Source organism: Pristis pectinata, chromosome 14, assembly GCF_009764475.1.
Source record: "Pristis pectinata isolate sPriPec2 chromosome 14, sPriPec2.1.pri, whole genome shotgun sequence".
Taxonomy (NCBI): domain Eukaryota; kingdom Metazoa; phylum Chordata; class Chondrichthyes; order Rhinopristiformes; family Pristidae; genus Pristis; species Pristis pectinata.
In genome coordinates, this window is record NC_067418.1 from 2,800,378 (window position 1) to 2,821,575 (window position 21,198).

General features: G+C 48.0%; 1 protein-coding gene across 1 annotated transcript; it reads left to right on the forward strand.

Annotated features, from left to right (window-relative positions):
* Positions 1 to 2,172: 2,172 nt before the first annotated feature.
* On the forward strand, positions 2,173 to 6,811 carry rassf10a (Ras association domain family member 10a). Its single transcript, XM_052029015.1, has one exon. The coding sequence runs from the start codon at positions 2,349 to 2,351 to the stop codon at positions 3,552 to 3,554; it is 1,206 nt and encodes a 401-aa protein (XP_051884975.1). The 5' UTR covers positions 2,173 to 2,348; the 3' UTR covers positions 3,555 to 6,811.
* The last annotated feature ends 14,387 nt before the right edge of the window (positions 6,812 to 21,198 follow it).

The following is a 21,198-nucleotide window of genomic DNA, read 5'->3' on the forward strand; positions in this document are numbered from 1 at the left end:
TTCATTGGCTTGGATATATTCAATGAAAGTTGGCCAAGTGCATGAGTCTGAGTGTTCAACCCTCTTCAGTGGGAGGGCAGAGAAAGCGGAAATGGACAGAGTAGCAGATTTAAAGAGTGTGTGAACTGAAGGAGTTTGAAACAAAAATTAATTCAGAGATCGTGCCTGGCCAGTAATCTCATTTTGCCAACAGCAACCCTCGCATCCCCCAACACTCCTCCCCTCCCCTCCCCTGTTCTGTACAGAAAGCATCAAAGAATCTGTATGTGTGTTGTGGGCTGTACATTATGGGATCATACTGTGTGCGCCCAGCATTGAATGGGTCGGAATCATGATGCCCAGATTGTTCCCATCATAGAATGTGTCCACGTTTGGTATCCCCCTGAAATGAAAGTATCTAATAAAAGCAGCATGCACAGTAGTGTAGCGGTTAGCGTAAAGCTATTACAGCTCCAACGTCCCGGGTTCAATTCCGGCCACTGTCTGTAAGGAGTTGGTACGTTCTCCCCGTGTCTGCGTCAGTTTCCTCCGGGTGCTCCGGTTTCCTCCCACATTCCAAAGATGTACAGGTTAGGAAGTTGTGGGCGTGCTATGCTGGCGCCGGAAGCGTGGTGACTCTTGAGGGCTGTCCCCAGAACACTCACGCAAAAGATGCATTTCACTGTGTGTTTCGATGTACATGTGACTAATAAAGAAACCTTATCTTATTTAATTTTATTATAGTTATAGAGTCATCAGCATGGAAACAGGCCCTTCAGCCCAACTGGTCCATGCTGACCAAGATTCCCATCTAGGCTAGTCCCAGTTGCTGGCATTTGGCCCATATCGCTCTCAACCTTTCCTATCCATGTACCTGTCCAAGTACCTTTTAAATGTGGTTAATGTACCTGCCTCAACCACTTCCTCTGGCAGCTCGTTCCATATACCCACCACCCTCTGGGTGAAAAAGTTGCCCCTCAGGTTCCTATTAAATCTCTCCCCTCTCACAAACTATGCCCTCTAGTTCTTGATCCCCCAACCCTGGGGAAAAGACAAGACAAGATAGATAAGATATTTATCTATTAGTCATATGTACATCAAAACACACAGTGAAATACGTCTTTCTGCGTTACTGAGAGTGTTCTGGGGGCAGCCCGCAAGTGTTGCCATGCTTCTGGCGCCAATATAGCATGCCCACAACTTCCTAACCCATACGTCTTTAGAACATGGGAGGAAACCGGAGCACCCGGAGGAAACCCACACAGACGCAGGGAGAACGTATAAACCCCTTCCAGACAATGGCCGGAATTGAACCCGGGTCGCTGGCACTGTAATAGCATCACGCTAACCACTACACTACCGTGCCGCCCACACTGAGTGCATTTACCTCAATCAATGCCCCTCATGATTTTATACACCTCTATAAGGTCACCCCTCAGTCTCCTGTGCTCTAAGGAATAAAGTCCCAGCCTGTCCACTATAACCTAGCCCCTTGAGTACTTAAAGTATCCTGTCAAGGATGTTGCCTGGACTTGGGGGCCTGAGTTACAAGGAGAGGTTGCATAGATTAGGACTTTATTCCCTGGAACATAGGAGATTGAGGGGTGACCTGACGGACGTGTATAAGATCATGAGGGGTATAGACAGGGTGAAAGCCCACTGTCTTTTTCCCAGGGAGGGGGTGCTAAAAACAAGAGGTGCATAGGTTTAAGATCAGAGGCAAGAGATTTAAAAGGGACATCAGGGGCAGTTTCTTCACACAAAGGGTGGTGTGTATTTGGAATGAGCTGCCAGAAACAGTGGTTGAGGCGGGCACATTAACAACATTTAAAAGCCATCTGGATAAGTCCATGGATAGGAGAGGTGTAGAGGGCTATGGGCCAAACGTGGGCAGACGGGACGAGCTCACTGGGCAACACAGTCGGCATAGACGAGTTGGGCCGAAGGGTCTGTTTCCGTGCGGTATGACAATAAAACTTACAGGATGGTTCTGTTGGTGCCTGAAGAACAAGGGCTCAGGAACAGAACGCCAGTGAGATGAGAAACTATAGAGGGCAGCCTTGTTCTAAGTGACCCAATGTGTGTGTGTGGAAAGAGTGATTCCAACAGAAATCCCAGTGAGCAAGTCCCCACATTTCACAGCGAGCTGTGATTATTATTTTCCTTAATGTTCTGCCCGGATGCTATGAAGGTGCGCGGGGGCTGCTCTTGCTACTAGCTTTACATCAAACTCCCCCAACTTTCCGCAGCGTGTAGACACAGAGCCAGGGACAGACCACGCCTGGAGATGCCCCAACCCTAGAGCAGGGGGGACCTGATGCTGATGCGGAGAAGTTTCTGCGAGCGAGTTACTGCCAAGGATTCGTCACATGATAGACAAGCAACTGACTCTCCCGGCTGGGATCAGAAGGAGCCTCTCCTGGGAAGCGTGGGGGGGAGAGAGAGAGAGAGAGGGTGAGAGTGGAGGCTCGGAATCTCACTCCACCTTGGAGCAAGGGAAGGGGGGAATGGAGACTCAGGACAACAGGATCAGCGTGTGGGTCTGCCAGGAGGAGAAGCTGATCTCGGGGCTGTCCAGACGCACCACTTGCGCCGATGTGATCGCTGCCTTGTTGGAGGAAGCGGGTCTGAGCCAGTTACTGTCCGGAGCCCCCGACACCTACTGCCTGGTGGAGAAGTGGCGAGGCTTCGAGAGGACACTTCCCAACAAGACCAAGATCCTGAGGCTGTGGACGGCGTGGGGAGAGGAGCAGGACAAGGTGACCTTCGTGCTGGAGAAGACCCGGGCCGCCCTGGGCAGACCAGGAGCCCGCAGCGCCCAAGCCAAGGTGGTGCCCAGCAAGGACAACCCGTGCCAGCTGCGGGGAGCGGCCGGGGCCGCTCTGACCATGTCCCGGGACAAGCAGAGGAGAGTGGTACGCAAAGCCTTCAGGAAGCTGGCCAAGATGAACCGTTCCAAGCGGCGGGAGAGCGGGGCGAAGGAGAAGAGGTGCCGGGAGAGGATGGAGACCCTGGTTCACCTTGTCCTGTCCCAGGACCACACCATCCGGCAGCAGTTGGAGCGGATCCGGGAGCTGGACCGGGACATTGACCTGTGCGAGGCGAGGATCCACCTGGACAGGATGAGGAAGCACGGGGCCAACTACGTGCAGGACACTTACCTGGACGGGGGGTCCGCGCCGTCCCGGGACGGGGGCGAGGCGGAGGGGGAGGCGGACGAGGCGGCGGCGGAGGAGGGGGAGCCGGGGCAGGGGGACGGGGCGGAGCTGGAGCCGGACACCCTGCGGGACCAGCTGCGGACCAGCCTGCGCATCGGGCTGCGGCTGAGCAGCGAGCTGGAGGCGTGCGGTCGGGAGCTGGAGCGCTGCCGGAGCCTCAAGCAGGGGAAGCGGGACGAGCTGCAGCGGCTCCTGGGGGAGCTGCGGGAGTCGCCCCGGGCGGTCAGTCCCCAGACCCCCGCCCAGACCCCCGCCGGCTGCCTGGCCGCTGACGAGGACTCGGACACCGGGCTCAGTTCCATGAACAGCCAGGACTCAGACGTCGCCCCCGTCTCCGTCTCCGAGTCCCTGGTCTAGATCCCGCGGCGTGGGGGCTTCAGGTCAACAGGGGCGACCCCAGGCTCCTGCTCCCTGCTGCTCGTTGGGCAGGAGACAGACCATCGGCGGTCTCTCCGGTCTACACTTGTTGGAACATAACCAGAACATGCTGCAAACTCTCAGCAGGTCGCGCAGCGTGTGGAGAGAGAGAGAGAAAGAATTTATTCCAGGTTTAAAATTCTCAGCAAGATGGGCAGCATCTGTAGAGAGAGAAGCAGAGTTAATGTTTCAGATTTAAACACCTTTTCCCAGGGTTGGGGAATCATGAACTAGAGGGCATGGGTTTTAGGTGAGAGGGGAGAGATTTAATAGGAACTCCAGGGGCAAACTTTTCACCCAGCAGGTGGTCAGTACATGGAATGAGCTGCTAGGGGAAGTGGTCGAGGCAGGTACATAGGACAAGACAGCACAGGAACAGGCCCTTCAGCCCACGATGTTGTGCTGAACTAACTAAACCAGTAATCAAATGCCGAGCTAAACTAATCCCTTCTGCCTACCCAATGTCCATATCCCTCCCTTCTCTGCATCTGCCTGTCTAACATCCTTTGAAACCCCTCTTATTGTATCTGCCTCCAACCCCAACCCTGGCAACATGTTCCAGGCACCTACCACCATCTGTGTGAAAAACTTGCCCCGCACAATAACAGCATTTAAAAGGCACTTGGACAGCCACATGGATAGGAGAGGTTCAGAGGGATATGGGCCAAATGCAGGCAAATGGAACGACCCTAGAGGGGTGTCTTGGTCAGCATGGATGAGTTGGGCTGAAGGGCCTGTTTCCTTGCTGTATGACTCTATGGCTCAGCAGGTCAGGCGGCGTCTGTGGAGAAGGAGACAGAGTCAAGGTGGGAGGTCCTTGCCAGAGCTTCTCATCACTGAAGCAAATGTGAGGGAGCAAGACGAACCAGGGGGATGGATTGGGGATTCTTCAGGAGCAGTGGTCAAGGTAGCTTGTGGGAGTCTGTGGGCTTGTTGGGGATGTTTGCGGCTAGACTGAGAGGGAGGTGGAGAGATGCAGGCGGGGCAGGGAAGAGGCAGAGATGGGCATTGATGTGGAGAGCAGAGTGGGAAATGGTAGCCAAGGGGATGAAGCTGTTGAGTTCTGTGGCAGTACAGGAAGCAGCACCAATACAGCCATGCATGTACTGCACCAGGACGTACATGATGAGATATCTTGGACTCTTGTCTTTCGCTCTGTCTCCACAGATGCTGCCTGACCCTGTGAGTGTTTTAAACCTGAAGCATTAGCTCTGACACTATCTCCTCTCACACGCTGCCTGGCTGGCTGAGTGTTTCCAACACTTTCTGTTTTTATTGCTGTTTATGGCAGTGCAGGTGTTTCAGACAGAGAGGTGTTTGGGGTTCGGTTTAACCCTGCTCATTACCCCCCCCCCCCGGTGTTTCCCCCATCCCCCCCCCAGGTCCCTATCTCGTGTCAGAAGGTTGTGGGTTTGAAACCCACTCCCAGGACTGGATCATTAAACACCAGGCAAAGACGTGCCTGTGCAGTGCTGAAAGGGGCAGCAGTGTCAAAGGCGCCATCACCCCACTGTGATGTGAAACTATGGCCCATCTGCCCTTACCCTGTGGCCAGAACATTGTTTGGGAAGGAAGCCGGCAATTCCTAATTAACGGTTATCCCGCAGTCAACACCTGGCCACGATCCCAATTGTCGGTGAGATCTTGCCATGCTTACATCAGCTGCCGTGTTTCCTATAACTACCCTTCAAAAGTTTCTCGATGGGCACAGAGCCTTGGGCTGTCCGGAGGTCAGGAAAGGTTCCACCAAAAAGCAAGTTCCTATGTCCTGGGATTCCACCAGAATGGGGAAATTGTTCCCAGTCGTTCTTTGTTACAACGTCTATCAGACATTGTTAGGGCCACTGTTTTAGACCCCCAGCACTGTCTGGAGAAATAATTTTTCCTCCTCTCCCATCTAATCCTTCTACAGATGACTTTAAATCTCTAACCCCTGCTCTGCAAATGGAGGTTGCCCCTTCCCATTTACTCTATCTGGGCCTCTTCATTATTTTATACACCCCAATTAAATCTCTCCTCAGCCTCTTCCATTCCAAGGAAAGCATCCCCAACCTATCCAATCTTTCACCATAATTTTCCAGCCCAGACAATGTTCTTGTCAGTCTCCTCTGCACTGCCTCCAGTGTTGTCTGGAGATCTGGTGTGACCTCCCTGCTCTTACAGTCAATGCCTCAGCTAATAAGGGAAACCAGCCTGTGTGTGTGTGTGTGTGTGTGTGTGTTTGTGTGTGTGTGTGTGTGTGTGTGTGTGTGTGTGTGCGCGTGCGCGTGTGTGTGTGCGCGCACTTAACCACTTTATACCTACCTGTCCAACATCCAATGATTTGTTCTGTCATCTTTAAGCATCTGTGGATGTATTGTCAAAGATCTCTCTGTCCCTCCACACCACTCTATATCCTCCCATCTAGTGTACATTTCCCTGCCTAGTTACAGCTCCTCAAATCCATCAGCTCACGGCTTCTCTGGATTAAACTCCATTTGCCACTTCCCTGCCCAATTAACCAGGTCACCAATATCTCCCTCCTTCTCCTCACACCTGCACAGCCAATGTTTGTATCTTCCACAATTTTTTTTATCATGCTTCTTGCATTTAGGTCTAAATCATTACAAACAGCAAGTGACTGAGTACCATCGAACCAAACTGTTAAAGTCCTTTAACCCCCATCAGCTATCAGTACCCTTTGCTTCCTGCCACTGGGACAGTTTTCGATCTAATTGGTCCCTCTGTATTTGGCTTTTGTGTTTTTGACCATCCTATCACGTGGTACCTTGTCAAAAGCCTTGATAAAATCCATGGACTACACCAATATCACAGCCCTCATCAACACTCTATTTCATTTCCTCAAGGAATATGATCAAGTTAGTCGGACAGAACCTCAACAAATCCATGCTGACTGTCCCTGATTAACGCCTGCCTTTCCAATGAAGAGTTATACTGTCCTAATAATTTTCCTTGCATCAAAGGCCTGTAATTACAGGCGACCCCTGTGTTATGGGGAATTGTGTTCCTAAAAAATGGTCCATGTCATGATTTTCCATAACATAAAGTTGCGTCAAGAAATGTGAGTTGAAAAGAAAATAAATTTTGTGCTGATTTATTTACGTTTTTCACACAAATTCTGTGAGAGTGAGTTTTATTCCATATCTCAAGTTTTTGGGTAGAACATAGAACATAGAACAGTACAGCACAGGAACAGGTCCTTCGGCCCACCATGTTGTGCCAAACTAATTAAACTAGTATTGGTATTTGTTTATTATTGTTACTTGTACCGAGGTACTGTACATTGAAAAACTTGTCTTGCATACCAATCATACAGATCAATTCATTACACAGTGCATTGAGGTAGTACAGGGTAAAAACAATAACAGAATACAGAGTAAATTTTCACAGCTACAGAGAAAGTGCAGTGCAGGTAGATAATGTGCAAGGTCAAACAAGGTAGATTGTGAGATAAAGAGTCCATCTCATCATATAAGGGAACCGTTCAATAGTCTTATCACCGTAGGATAGAAGCTGTACTTAAGCCTGGTGGTACGTGCCCTCAGGCTCCTGTATCTTCTGCCTGATGGGAGAGGGGAGAAGAGAGAATGACCCGGGTGGGTGGGGTCTTTGATTATGCTGGCTGCTTCACCAAGACAACGAGAGGTAAAGGCAGAGTCCATGGAGGGGAGGCTGGTTTCCATGATGAGGAAATAGTAATTAAGCACCTAACTAAACTAATCCCTTCTGCCTACGCAATATCCCTCCATTCTCTGCACATTCATAGAGTATCAGTGTACTGATGTGCGAACTCATTAAGGGCGAATTTCCATAACCTGAACAGCCGTAACACAGGGGTCAGTTCATCTCTTCCTTTTCGAATAATGAAACATTGTTAGCTGTCCAATCCTCTGGCACCACTCCAGCCACCAGAGAGAAAAAGACAAGGTTGGTTGGAGGCTCTGCAATTTCCTCCCTTGCTTCTTTTACCAGCCTGTGATAAATTTCATTTGGGCCCGATGGTTTATCCATCTTCAGAGATGACAAACTTCCTGTTTTACTGTGTTTATCCCATTCAGTATTTCACCCTGGTCCATTTAAACTACCACATCAGCACCATTCCTCGTCCTGTGAGAAGAGAATTGAAAAGTATTCATTAAGAACCCGACCCATATCCTTCACCTACATATCCTAGTCTTGCTTCGTTCCCCTCTTGTTTTTCATGTACTTAAAGACACCTTTGACTTCACTTGATTTTACTTGCAGGTACCTTTGTCATTCCCTCTCTTTGATAAACTGGTAAATTGGTTTATTATTGTCGCATGTACCAAGGTACAGTGAAAAACTTGTCTTGCATACTGTTCATACAGATCAATTCACTACAGCAGTGCATTGAGGTAGTACAAGGGAAAACAATAACAGAATAAAGTGTTACAGTTACAGAGAGAGTGCAGGCAGACAATGAGGTACCCCACCCACCCTGAACATTCTCTCTTCTCCCCCCTCCCATCGGGCAGAAGATACAAAAGCCTGAAAGCACGTACCACCAGGCTCAAGGACAGCTTCTATCCCACTGTTATAAGATTATTGAACAGTTCCCTCATACAATAAAGTGGACTCTTGACCTCACAATCTACCTCGTTATGGCCTTGCATCTTATTGTTTGCCTGCACTGCACTTTCTCTGTAACTGTAACACTTTATTCTGCATTCTGTTATTGTTTTCCTTTGTACTACCTCAATGCACTGATGTGATGAATTGATCTGTACGAATGGTATGCAAAAGTCTTTCACTGTACCTCGGTATATATGACAATAATAAACCAAATTTACCTATTTACCAATTGGTAAAAAGGAATAACGTTCATGGACCGTTCATGTGTTCATGGACCGTTCAAAAACCTGATGGCGGAGGGGAAGAAGCTGTTCCTAAATCATTGAGTGTGGGTCTTCAGGCTCCTGTACCTCCTCCCCGATGGTAGTAACGAGAAGAGGGCATGTCTCGGATGGTAAGTGTCATTAATGACGGATGACCGCCTTCTTGAGGCACCGCCTCTTGAAGATGTCCTCGATGGTGGGGAGGGTTGTGCCCGTGATGGAGCTGGCTGAGTCTACAACCCTCTGCAGCCTCTGTGCCTTGGAGCCTCCGTAACCTGTATTGTCTCATAAGGTAACCTTTCCATCTCATCATTCCCTCTCCCAGATGGGATTGTTTCTTTAACCAATATTGGCCACACTCCATTTTTTTTACCTCCTCTGTATCTTGACTGAATCTCAAAGACCCTGTATCCAGCATTGTTAAGCTGCCAGTCCCCTTCCTCCTTAAGCCACATTTCTGTAAAACCTGTTATATCAAACATCCACCTGTCTTTCGGTTCCTTCTTCCTTATAGAAGTTTATAAGATTATGAGAGGCATGGATAAAGAAGGCAGCCGCTATCTTCTTCTCAGGGTCGAAATGTCTAATACTTAGAGGGCATGCATTTAAGGTGAGAGGGGGTATGTTTAAAGGAGATGTGCGGGGCAAGTTTCTTACACAGAGAGAGGTGGGTGTGTGGAACGTGCTGCCAGGGGTGGGGGTGGAGGCAGATACGATAGAGGTGCTTCTCTTAGACAGGCCCATGAATGTGCAGAGAACGGAGTGATATGGACATTGTGTAGGCAGAAGGGATTAATTTAGTTAGGTGTTTAATTATTAGTTTAGTTAATCCAGCACAACATCCTGGGCTGAAGGGCCTGCTCCTGTGCTGTACTGGTATATGTTCTATGTTTATATCTTTTGCATTTTAGTTTATATTATCAAGCACAGCCAGACTCCTTTTGTGTCTATTTTATAACTTTCATTTTCTGTGCTTTTCAAACTTTCTTATTAAATTTTTACCTTCCATTTCCAGTTCTGTTTTTCACCCCTCAGCTAGTTTAACCCTCCCCAACAATACTGGCAAATCTGATTTGTGAGTGTGTGGCAAGGCCGTCTGTGTGTCACAGTAGCACAGCGGGTAGAGCTGCTGCCTTCCAGCGCCAGAGACCCGGGTTCAATCCTGACCCCCGGCGCTGTCTGTGTGGAGTTTGCACATTCTCCGTGTGACCGCGTGCCTTTCCCCCGGGTGCTCCGGTTTCCTCCCACATCCCAAAGACGTTAATTAGCTGCTGTAAATTGCCCCTGGATGGTGGAATCTGAGGGGTGTTAATGGGAATGTGGGACGAATAAAAGGGATTAGTGTAGGATTGTTGGTCAGCACGGACTTAGTGGGCTGAAGGGCGTGTATCTGTGACAAATGATTGTATGACTCATTACTGAGGCAAATCCACCATGTCACAAAACCAGTAATAAAAAGGTTTAAGACCAAAGGATGACGTGACAGAAGGTTAGTGGGATGTGTGGGGGTGCATTGGCGGATCGATTGTTTGCAAGACAAGCAACAATCAGAATCCCCAGAACAGGCCACAGCTTCCCAATCCAGTGAACGAGAGTTAACGCAGTTTCAGGGACCTTGCTGAGGGACGCTGCAGTTGATGGGCTTGGGGGAGGGCCAGAGAAAGGGGGGGGGGGGAGGTAGAGAGTAGGAGAGGAGAGGGGCAAGAGAAGAAACAGAGGAGGAGAGGGGAGAGAAGTGAGGAAAAAGTGAGGAGGAGGAAGGGGAAAGGAGAGGATGAGGGATGAGGGAGGAGAGGACAGGAAGGGAGAGGAAATGGAGGAGAGGGGAAGGGAGGGGAGGGGGCGAGGAGAGGGATGTGGGAGGGGGCGAGGAGAGAGGGAGGTGGAGGGGATGAGGAGCGGGTGAGTTGGGGGGGAGGAGAGGAGGGGGCGAGGAGAGTGTGGATAAAGGTGAGTGTTCAGTAGAGTGACCAGGGAGGGGACAGGGATAGTCTGTGTGTGTGTGTGTGTGTGTGTGTGTGTGTGTGTGTGTGTGTGTGTGTGTGTGTGTGAGAGAGCGAGTGTGTGTGTGTATCTGTGTGTGTGTGTGTGTGTGTGTGTGTGTGTGTGTGAGAGTCTGTGTGTGTGTGAGTCTTGTGTTGAGTGTGTGTGTACTTGAGAGAGAGCCTGTGTGTGGGTCTGTGTGTGTCTGTGTGCATGTGTGTGGGTCTGTGTGTGTCTGTGTGCATGTGTGTGTGTCTGTGTGTGTGTGCGTGAGAGAGTCTATGTGTGTGTGTGTGTGTGTGTGTGAGAGAGAGAGAGTCTGTGTGTGTGTGTGTGTGAGAGAGAGCAAGTGTGTGTGTGTGTATCTGTGTGTGTGTGTGTGTGCATGTGTGTGAGAGTCTGTGTGTGTGTGAGTCTTGTGTTGAGTGTGTGTGTACTTGAGAGAGAGCCTGTGTGTGGGTCTGTGTGTGTCTGTGTGCATGTGTGTGTGTCTGTGTGTGTGTGCGTGAGAGAGTCTATGTGTGTGTGTGTGTGTGTGTGAGAGAGAGAGTCTGTGTGTGTGTGTGTGTGTGTGAGTCTGTGTGTGTGTGTGTGTGTGTGTGTGTGTGTGTGTATTTCTGTGTGTTTACACAGGTGTAGGGGAGAGGCTGGGGTGGGGGTGGCTCTGGATACTCCTGGCGAGCACATGGTTGGGGATACAGGGCATTATGAGTTTAATTGCCTCCTCTCCCAGGGGAGTACAGAGTGCGACCTGGGGCACTTCTCCTCTTACACTGTAACACGGGTGATCTCAGGTGGGGGTGGGGTGGGGTGATCCCCTGGGGCAGAAAGGCGGGATAAGAGACCAGCCATCCCCAGGAGGGAGACAACAAGTTCAGTGACCTCGAGGGCTGTCGCTGGAACTGCAGGAGGCTCAGAGTTCGGGGTTAGAGGGCTTTCTTAAGGACTTGGGAGGAAGTGATCAGAGAACATAGAACATAGGACATAGAACATAGATTATAGAACAGTACAGCACAAGAACAGGCCCTTCGGCCCACCATGTTGTGCCGAACTAATTAAGCTAAAGACATCTAATCCTTTCTGCCTGCACAATGTCCATCTCCCTCCATTCTCTGCACATTCATGTGCCTGTCTAAGAGCCTCTTAAACACCCCTGTTGTATCACTGCCACTCCTGGCAGCACATTCCAGGCACCCACCACTCTCTGTGTAAAACCCTTGCCCTGCACATCTCATTTGAAGTTTCCCCCTCTCACCTTAAATGCATGTCCTCTGGTATTAGACGTTTTGACCCTGGAAGAAACATACCGACTATCTACTCTGTCTTTGCCTCTCAGAATTTTATAAACTCCCCCCCAGCCTCTGCTGCTGCAGAGAAAACAATCTAAGTTTGTCCAACCTCTCCTCACAGCACATGCCCTCTAATCCAGGCAGCATCCTGGTGAACCTCTTCTGCACTCTCTCCAAAGCCTCCACATCTTTCCTATAACTGGGTGGCCAGAACTGAATGCAATACTCCAGATGCAGCCAAACCAGAGCTTTATAAAGCTGTAACATAACTTTCTGATTCTTGAACTCAAGTGCCTTGACTAATAAAGGCAAGCATGCCATACGCCTTCTTTAGGGGAAATATTGATGTACAGAGGGAGTGTGATACACAAACCAAAGCAGGTTAGTGAGAATCAGAATCAGGTTTATTATCACTGTATTATATGGTGTGAAAGTTGTTATTTTGTGGCAGCAGTTTATAAATTACAAAATAAATAATAGTGCAAAAAAAAGGAATAACGTGGTAGTGTTCATGGTTTCATGGACCGTTCAGAAATCTGATGGTGGAGGGGAAGAAGCTGTTCCTGAATCATTGAGTGTGGGTCTTCAGGCTCCTGTACCTCCTCCCCGATGGTAGTAATGAAAAGAGGGCATGTCCTAGGTGGTGAGGATCCTTAGTGATGGATGCCACCTCTGCCTCTTGAAGATGTCCTCAATGGTGGGGAGGGTTGTGCCTGTGATGGAGCTGGCTGAGTCTACAACCCTCTGCAGCCTCTTACGATCCTGCGCACTGGGGCCTCCATACCAGGTGGTGATATACGGTGGAGTCAAAATGCTGTTCACCATACATCTATAGAAATTTGCAAGAGTCTGTTTGAGTCTTCTCAAACTTCTAACGAAGTCGAGCTGCTGGCGTGCCTTCTTCAAGATTGCATCAATTTGTTGGACCCAGGGTAGATCCTCCACATGTTGAAGCCCAGGAACTTGAAGCTGCTCACCCTTTCCACCGCTGACCCCTCAATGAGGACTGGTGTGTGTTCTCCCGACTTCCCCTTCCTGAAGTCCACAGTCAATTCATGGGAATAGTGGATAATTAGGTCAATAGCATGTCAGCCTTTACTGGTTGGAATGGAGCCCACGAGTGTGAAAGTCTTGTTGAGGTTGCTCAGGGCTTTAGGGACTCCACACCTGGAACACCTGAATCCTCCTGCCCGGTGTAATGTCGACTCACGGATTAATTCCCAGGTTGAGGGAGTTGTCCTACAGAGAGAGACTGAGGAAGACTGACCGACATTCACTGGAGTCTAGGAGTATGTGAGGAGACTCACTGAGAGAGACTCACTGAGCAGGATGGACAGAATAAATCCAGCGAGGCTGTGTCCTGACGCCGGAGAGTCTGGAATCAGGGGGCACAGTCTCAGGGTAAGGAGCTGGCAATCAGGACTGAGTTGAGAAGAAACTTCATCACTCAAACCTAGCACCTTCCACACCGCCCTGTCTGTCCTCGGCCTCCTCCACTGCCAGGGTGAGACTAAACACAAACCAGAGGAACAGCCCCTCATATTCCCCCTGGGGAGTCTACAACCCGATGGCATAACCTGCTCCCTCTCTGTCCCTTTCCTGATTTACTCTGTTTGCACCCACCCAGCCCCCTGTCACCCTGTCTCTTTATCCTCCTCCACCCCTTCCATCTGTCCATCACCCACACACTCCTCCCACGGGGTCCCCTCCCTCCCACTGCTCCCATTTTCCCTCCCCACCTCCCTTATTTGGTTCCAGGCTCCACCTTCCTGTCCTGTCAGAATCCACCATCTGCAGCCCTTCGTCACCTCCACCTATCACCTCCCAGCCTCTGTCGCTGGTTCCGCGCTCTCCTTGTACACCACCCAATCCTCAACTCCCATCCTTTTCCTGATATCCCCTCTTCCTAAACCCTTTCCCAATCCATGACCCTTGTCCATCTCCCAACTCCTAATGTTGGCCTCAGCTGTTAAGTAACAGAGGTGGTTCACTTTGTCAACACTGATAAAATGGACTAATATGAGAGAAAAGCACTGTGTAGGAACACATCTCCACTGATAACATGGGAGTCAATTGGAAAAGGAGGTTTGCATCATAGAAAACTGTGATGCGGACGGTTTTCTGGGAACACAACCCCTCCATAACATGGGGTTCACCTGTACCCCATTATCCAAGTCCATGAAAGGTCCTTGTAGAAATGCAACCACTGATTTTTGTACCTAATCATTTACTTTACTCACGTTTTAAAGATGAGCTGATATGGTAGGAGAGTGAAAGGTAAGATACGTCTCGGCACAGGTGTGCTGTTGGTTTTCACCAGACGTAAACGTGACCTGGGACTTCATGATCACAAGGCTGAAGTAATTTTGGCTGCTTTGTATTTAATTGATTGTTCTCATGCTCTTGAATCTGACATTGAATAAATGTGACTGGATGCACCACTCTGTGCATTAAAATCATATAAATTACTGATTTAATTTACACAGACCCATCACGCGAGAAATTTCCATCGGCTGACATGATAGGAGAACCTGTCTTTGCATTGTTTTATAACCAGAAGGTTTCCAAACGTTGCTCCCTTCTGTTGGAAATGATTTGAAAAGAGCAGCTGCTGATTTGAAATCAAAAATTGCACTGGCTTTGTGTTTCATTCTGGCCTCAGCGCAGATAAATCACTTCACATTTTCGTTAATGAGATCCTTATGGTTACACTTGCAATATCTTAATTAAGTGGCAGACATAAAATTGCTCTGAGTGCAGTCAAATGAGAACACATGAAATAGGAGATCAGAAACTGCTGGAAATCTGAAATATAAAGAGGTTTCAGGTGGAAGACCCTTCAACAGAAGGACCTCAGATTTGATGAGCAGTCTCGGTACAGTTTCAGTAACACATCTTTAGTAAGACCTCATTTAGAGTGGTGTGTACAGAGTGTATACAGGTCAGACTTACATTCGAGTCAGTGTAGAGCAGATTTACTGGATTAATTCCTGAGGTGGGGGGTTTATCCCATGAAGAGACATTGTGCAAGATGAACTGGTACTCTTGAAAGAGATTGACAGGGTAGATCTCTGGAGGAACTCAGGGTAGATATTAAGCTAACGGTACAGTTTCATTGTTCAGTAACAATGACAGTAACAGTTTCTCTCGCCGCACTTGCTGCCCAATCTGCTGAGTGCTTCCGGCATTTTCTGGTTTTATTACAGTCAAAATCAGAGCAGGAGGAGGCCATTCAGCCCCTTGAGATCGTACTGTCATTTATTAAGATCATGACCTGTCCTATTAGCGTCACTTTCACACTCGACCCCCATTTCTTCTGATTTCTTTTGTGTTGATATCATAGCATCATACAGACATACAGCACGGAAATAGGCCCTTCGGCCCAACTGGTCCATGCCCATCTGAGCTACTCCCAGTTGCTCACATTTGGCCCATATCCCTCTAAACCCTTCCTGTCCATGTACCTGTCCAAATGTCTTTTAAACGTTGTTAATGTGCCTGCCTCAACCACATCCTCTGGCAGCTCATTCCATATACGGACCACCCTCTGGGTGAAAAAGTTGCCCCTCGGGTTCCTATTAAATCTCTTTCCCCTCTCACTTTAAACCTATACCCTCTAGTTCTTGATTCCCCAACCCTGGGAAAAAGACTGTGTGCATCCACCCCATCTATGACCCTCATGATTTTATACACCTCTACAAGATCACCCCTCATTATCCTATGCTCCAACGAATAAAGTCTCAACCTGCTCATCCTCTCTCTATAACCCACTCCCTTGAGTCCTAACAACATCCTCAGAAATCCTTTCTGCACTTTTTCCGTCTTAATCCTAAATATCAATGCCATATATATATTAGAGACTGAACATTGAAAGCCTGCTACAGTAGGGAACTCCCAAAATTTACAACTCTCTGCTTGAATAAATGTCTCCTCCTCTCAATTCCAAATCACTGACTCCTTCCATATGATTCCACCCTCAAGTTCCAGATTCTCAACCAAGGAAGCTCAATATCTACCCTTGAGTTTCTCCAGAGATCTACCCTGTCAATCTCTTTCAAGAGTACTAGTTCATTTTACACAATGTCTCTTCATGGGATTAAACCCCCCACCTCAGGAATTAATCCAGTAAGCCTGCCCTACACTGACTCGAATGTAAGTCTAACCTGTATACGCTTTGCACACACCACTCTAATTGAGGTCTTACTAAAGCCATATATAAACTCAAAGGACTTTCTTTCATTTAGGAGGTACAAGAGATTACAGATGCTGCATCAAACAATCTGCTGGAGGAACTCAGTGGGTTGAACAGCATCTATGGGGGGAAAGGAATTGTTGACTTTTCAGGCTGAATCTCTGCATCAGAACCATGGTGCTCAATGCTGCCTGACCTGCTGAGTTCCTCCAGCAGACTGTTGTCGCATTGCTATGTGGTAAATTGCCTAGGTATGTCCTGTTCACAAAAAGCAGAACGTAGCCAATCTGACTCACTACCACCTGATCTTTCGATCATCAGCAAAGTGATGGGCAGTGATATCAGAAGGTACTTACTGACGAAAAACATGCACACTGAAGCCCACTTAGGATTCACTAGGACTACTTGCACCAAATGAAGTGAGGTGAGAGTGACTGCCCTTGACATCAAGGCAGCGTTGGACTGTGTGGGATGAAGCAGCTCTGGTAAAACTGGAGTCAAAGGTCATCAAAGGGGAAAGACTCCAGTAGTTGAAGTCAGTACTCAGACAAAGGAAAGTGATCTGTCACCCAGGCCCAAGATATTGGGATGCACCATAGAAAGACTGCAAGAAATTGCAGAGAATTGTGAACACAGCCCAGTCCATCATGCAAACCATCCTCCCCTCCGTCAATTCCATCTACACTTGCCTTGGGGAAAGCAGCCAACATAATCAAAGTCCCCACCCACCCTGGACATTCTCTCTTCTGCCCTCTCCCATTAGGCAGAAGATACAAAAGCTTAAGAACACGTACCACCAAGCTCAAGGACAGCTTCTACCCCACTGTTATAAGACTATTGAATGGACCTCTTATATAAGCTAAAGATGAACTCTTGATCTCTTGATCTACCTCATCATGGCCCTTGCACCTTATTTGACTGCCTGTACTTTCTTTGTAATTGTAAGACTACATTCTGACATTCTGTTATTGTTTTCCTTTTGTATACTACCTCAATGTACTTATGTATGGAATAATGGAAGTTTTTCTCTGTATCTCGGTACATGTGGCAATAGTAATAAAGCAAAGCCAACTGCTGAAGGAGTTCCTCGGGTGGGGTCCTAGGCCCAACCATCCTCAGTTTCCACCATCAGAACAGAAGTGGGGATGTTTGTTGATGATTGCACAATGTTCAATTCCCTTCCCAACTCCTCTGCAAACAAAGCAGCCAGACATAGACAACATTCAGGCATGAGCTGATAGGTAGCAAGTAACATGTGCATCAGGCAAGGAACATCTCCAACAGAAGGGAGTTGTCAGAACAGACTGGCTATATTCCTAACTGGAATATGGTCGCTACGTACTGGAACCTTAACATGATGGTTGCTGTCATTTTCTCTGACAAGAGCATCATCAGACCTGTTACAACACTGGCATTCAGAGTCATAGACTCATAGAGCAATACCGGCCCAACCAGTCCATGCCGACCATGGTGCTCACCCAGCAAGTCCCAATTTCCTGCGTTTGGCCCATATCCCTCCAAGCCCCACCCCTCCATGTACCTATCCAAGTGCTTCTTAAATGACACTGTTATACCTGCCTCACCCACTTCCTCTGGCAGCTCGTTCCATATACTCACCACCCTCTGCGTGAAAAAGTTGCCCCTCAGGTCCCTTTTAAATTTTTCCCCTCTCACCCTAAACCTATGCCCTCTAGTTTTAGACTCCCCTACCCTGGGGAAAGGACTGTTACCGTCCACCTTATCCATGCCTCTCATAAGGTGGGTTACTAGTTGAAGACTAATAATTCATTCCACACAAGTGGAGGTATCCTTACTTTACAACTTCCATAACTTCACAAGAGAATAGGAGCAGGAGTAGGCCACTCGGCCCCTCTAAGCCTGCCCTGCCCTTCAATATGATCGTGGCTGATCTACGCTGACCTCAACTCCTCTTCTGTGCCAGTTCCCCATAACCCTAATCAATGAGAGGCATTGATCGTGTGGATAGTCAGAGGCTTTTTCCCAGGGCTGAAATGGTTGCCACAAGAGGACACAGGTTTAAGGTGCTGGGGAGCAGGTACAGAAGAGATGTCGGGGTAAGTTTTTTTACTCAGAGAGTGGTGAGTGTGTGGAATGGGCTGCCGGCAACGGTGGTGGAGGCGGATACGATAGGGTCTTTTAAGAGACTGTTGGATAGGTACATGGAGCTTAGAAAAATAGAGGGCTATGGGTAAGCCTAGTAATTTCTAAGGTAGGGACATGTTCAGCACAGCTTTGTGGGCCGAAGGGCCTGAATTGTGCTATAGGTTTTCTATTGTAGCGGTTGCTACCGCGGAATAAAACAAGACTCTACTCGGAGGATTGCCAAACAGAACTGGTTTATTTTCCCGCCTTGTGCGGGCCCTTTAAGGGAGAAAAACTCCCGCCCAAAAAACCGGCAATGACGTAAGTCCTACGTCATCAGGACTTTCCCGCGCGCGGGTTCTCCCCGTCGCTCGGAAAGACGAGGCCCGCCGCCATCTTGGGCCTCGTCGCTCCGACGCCGCGCGACCCGACTGCCGAGCCGGTTCGCCCGACTAGACGGTGAGTCGCCACACTATGTTCTATATTCTACGTAACCCTCAATTCCCGATCTGTCAAGTATTTATTTATCTCCATCTTAAATATATCCAATGATCCGGCCTCCTGCACCCTCAGGGACAGAGAATTCCAGAGACTTACTACCTTCTGAGAGAAGAAATTTCTACACACCTCAGTTTTAAATGACCATCGCCTTATTTTGCAACCATGTCCCCTTGTTCGTGACCCTCCCACTCAAACTTTCGAACTTTCCTTAAAGTTCACTCTAGGGAGAATAAGGCATTCATCTGTAACAGCCCAAGCAGCATCCCTCAGTTGAGTTTAATACAGCAACATCATCCATCTGTGTTACTGGCTCTGTTTTTCTTGCTCGTTAGTACCTGCAGGGTATTTCTATCCCACTATTGAACGGTTCCCTTATACGATGAGATGGACTCTTGAACTCACGATCTACCTTGTTATGACCTTGCACCTTATTGTCTACCTGAAATGCGCTTCCCTGTAGCTGTGACACTTTACTCTGTATTCTGTTATCGTTTTCACCCTGTACTACCGCAATGCACTGTGTAATGAATTGATCTGTACAAATGGTATGGAAGACATTTTTCACAATAATAAACCAATACCAATACCAATTAACAACACGTAACACAGACTAAGAAAAGTAGTCACCCTCTAATTGACCCCATTAACCCATTTGACCCGGTCTCACCCTATCAGAGATATTTCCTTTGCCCTATCCATCTCTCTCCTCTGCAACTTAAAACTAACCTGTTTTACTCCCTTTCCCAGTTCTGGTAAAAAGCTTTTGACCTGTAACATTAACACTGTTTACCTGCTGACCTTTCGCCTCATGGAACTGATCAATTAAACTGACAGAACCTTGGATTTATTCCCATTAGTCCTACTTCCCATCTGCCGAATATTTTCCCTCCTTTACAGGTATTCATTCCTTTTGGAATTTACCGTCATAATATAACTGGAGAGAGGGAGTAGGTCATTTGGACCTTTGGGCCTGCCCCAACAGTCAGTCATGACTGCCCCCAACATTGTTCATTCTCCTAACTGATCTTTTACCCCTTGAGAAAACTTGCTTCCAACACTGGGTGTGAGATGGTAACGGCTTGCTGGGTAATAACATTTTCCTTGTCACTTTTCAAGTCATTTTCAACCTGTGGCCTTTGCTTATTGACCTCCCTATTACCTGGACCAGCCTGGATCTTGTTCTCTGGTACCAACAGGTGAAGGTATGTCACTAACAGGACAATAGGGTGCATGGACAAGAGGGTGGCAGAGCTATGTTTGTGGTACAAATACAATGGGGAGAAACCCGTGCTGGTATTGGACAACCAGAAACAGATATGACCTCCTCGACTCTCCTTCAAGAACTTGTTACCACCCTCCAATCCAAAGAGAACTTCCATCACCACAGAGATTTTCTATCTCCCCACATCAGCTGTGTTGTAGGCATTGCCAGCTGGTGATGAACTAGGACCAGCACTGAGCTTTAAACTCAGGAATGAGTTCATTACAGGTGGGACCTCCTACCACCTCAGAGGCAGCGGCTCTTCGTCCATTCGGTGCAGGATGCACTTGAACACAAGATACAAGCTGTAGCACTTACAGACGCAATCCAAGGGTGATGTATTCTATCTCTCTCTCTCTCTCTCTCTCTCGCACAGACAGACAGACACACACACACACACACACACACACACACACACACACACACACACACACACACACACACACACACAACCCCCTAATTGCACTTATAAAAATCAAACATATGAAACACACTCACACAAAGATCCCGATCCCCTCCCCTAATCACAGACACACAGTACGACCCTCAGAAAATCATAAAGTATCTTTGCTTGTTATGTGCACGTCTGATTCAGATTAATTTATTTTCACCTACACCAGGGTGCAATAAAGTTCCTTGTTCGTGTGAAGCTCACAGAGTAAACAGTGTACATGATAATAATGAATACAGCAATAAACACAGCAACGAGCTCAAGACAACAGAGTGGTGCAAAGTGTAGTAGCACAATCTGAAGTAGTGCAGAAAGAAATACTGAAGTGACAATAACAGAATTGAAAATGCTTTCCCTTAGAACATAAGAACTAGAAGTGGGAGAGGTCCATCTGACCCTTGTGCCTGTTTCACCATTTAATAAAATGATGACTGATATTTTACCTCAGTGCCTCTTGTACTCACACAATACCCCTTGCTCCCTAAAATACTGTTGATCTCCAGCCCACCTATCCCACTCCCCCTGATCTTCTCCGTCCTGACACCATGTAATTTTTAGAAGTTTTTATCCAATTCTATCTTGAAAGTCCCTGTTGAATCTGCTTGTCCCAGACCACAGCAACTCACCGGTTTAAAACAAAATGATTCTAAATATCTCCTCCGGATCTTGTACAAACTATCTGCGATCTGTTTCCCATAGTTACCGTCTCTCCTGGTTAATAGAATTCACCAACTGTTCCGCATTTTTTTGCCTCAACTTTTTCATGGGGCTGGTGTTGGTGTAAAGTTGGCTGTGCTAATTCCTTCTGTTTTACTTAGCCACCAATTAATCATAAGATGTGATTCAGAGATCCTAACAATGGCAAGGCACAGGTGATGAACAGCTTCCACAGTTTCCCTTCCAAAGCTCAAGCACCTAGCTCCAGCTGTGACAAGTCCCCTCGACTTG

Excerpts from the sequence above, each read along its gene's own strand:
- rassf10a (XM_052029015.1), top strand. The coding sequence starts at position 2,349 with ATGATAGACAAGCAACTGACTCTCCCGGCTGGGATCAGAAGGAGCCTC.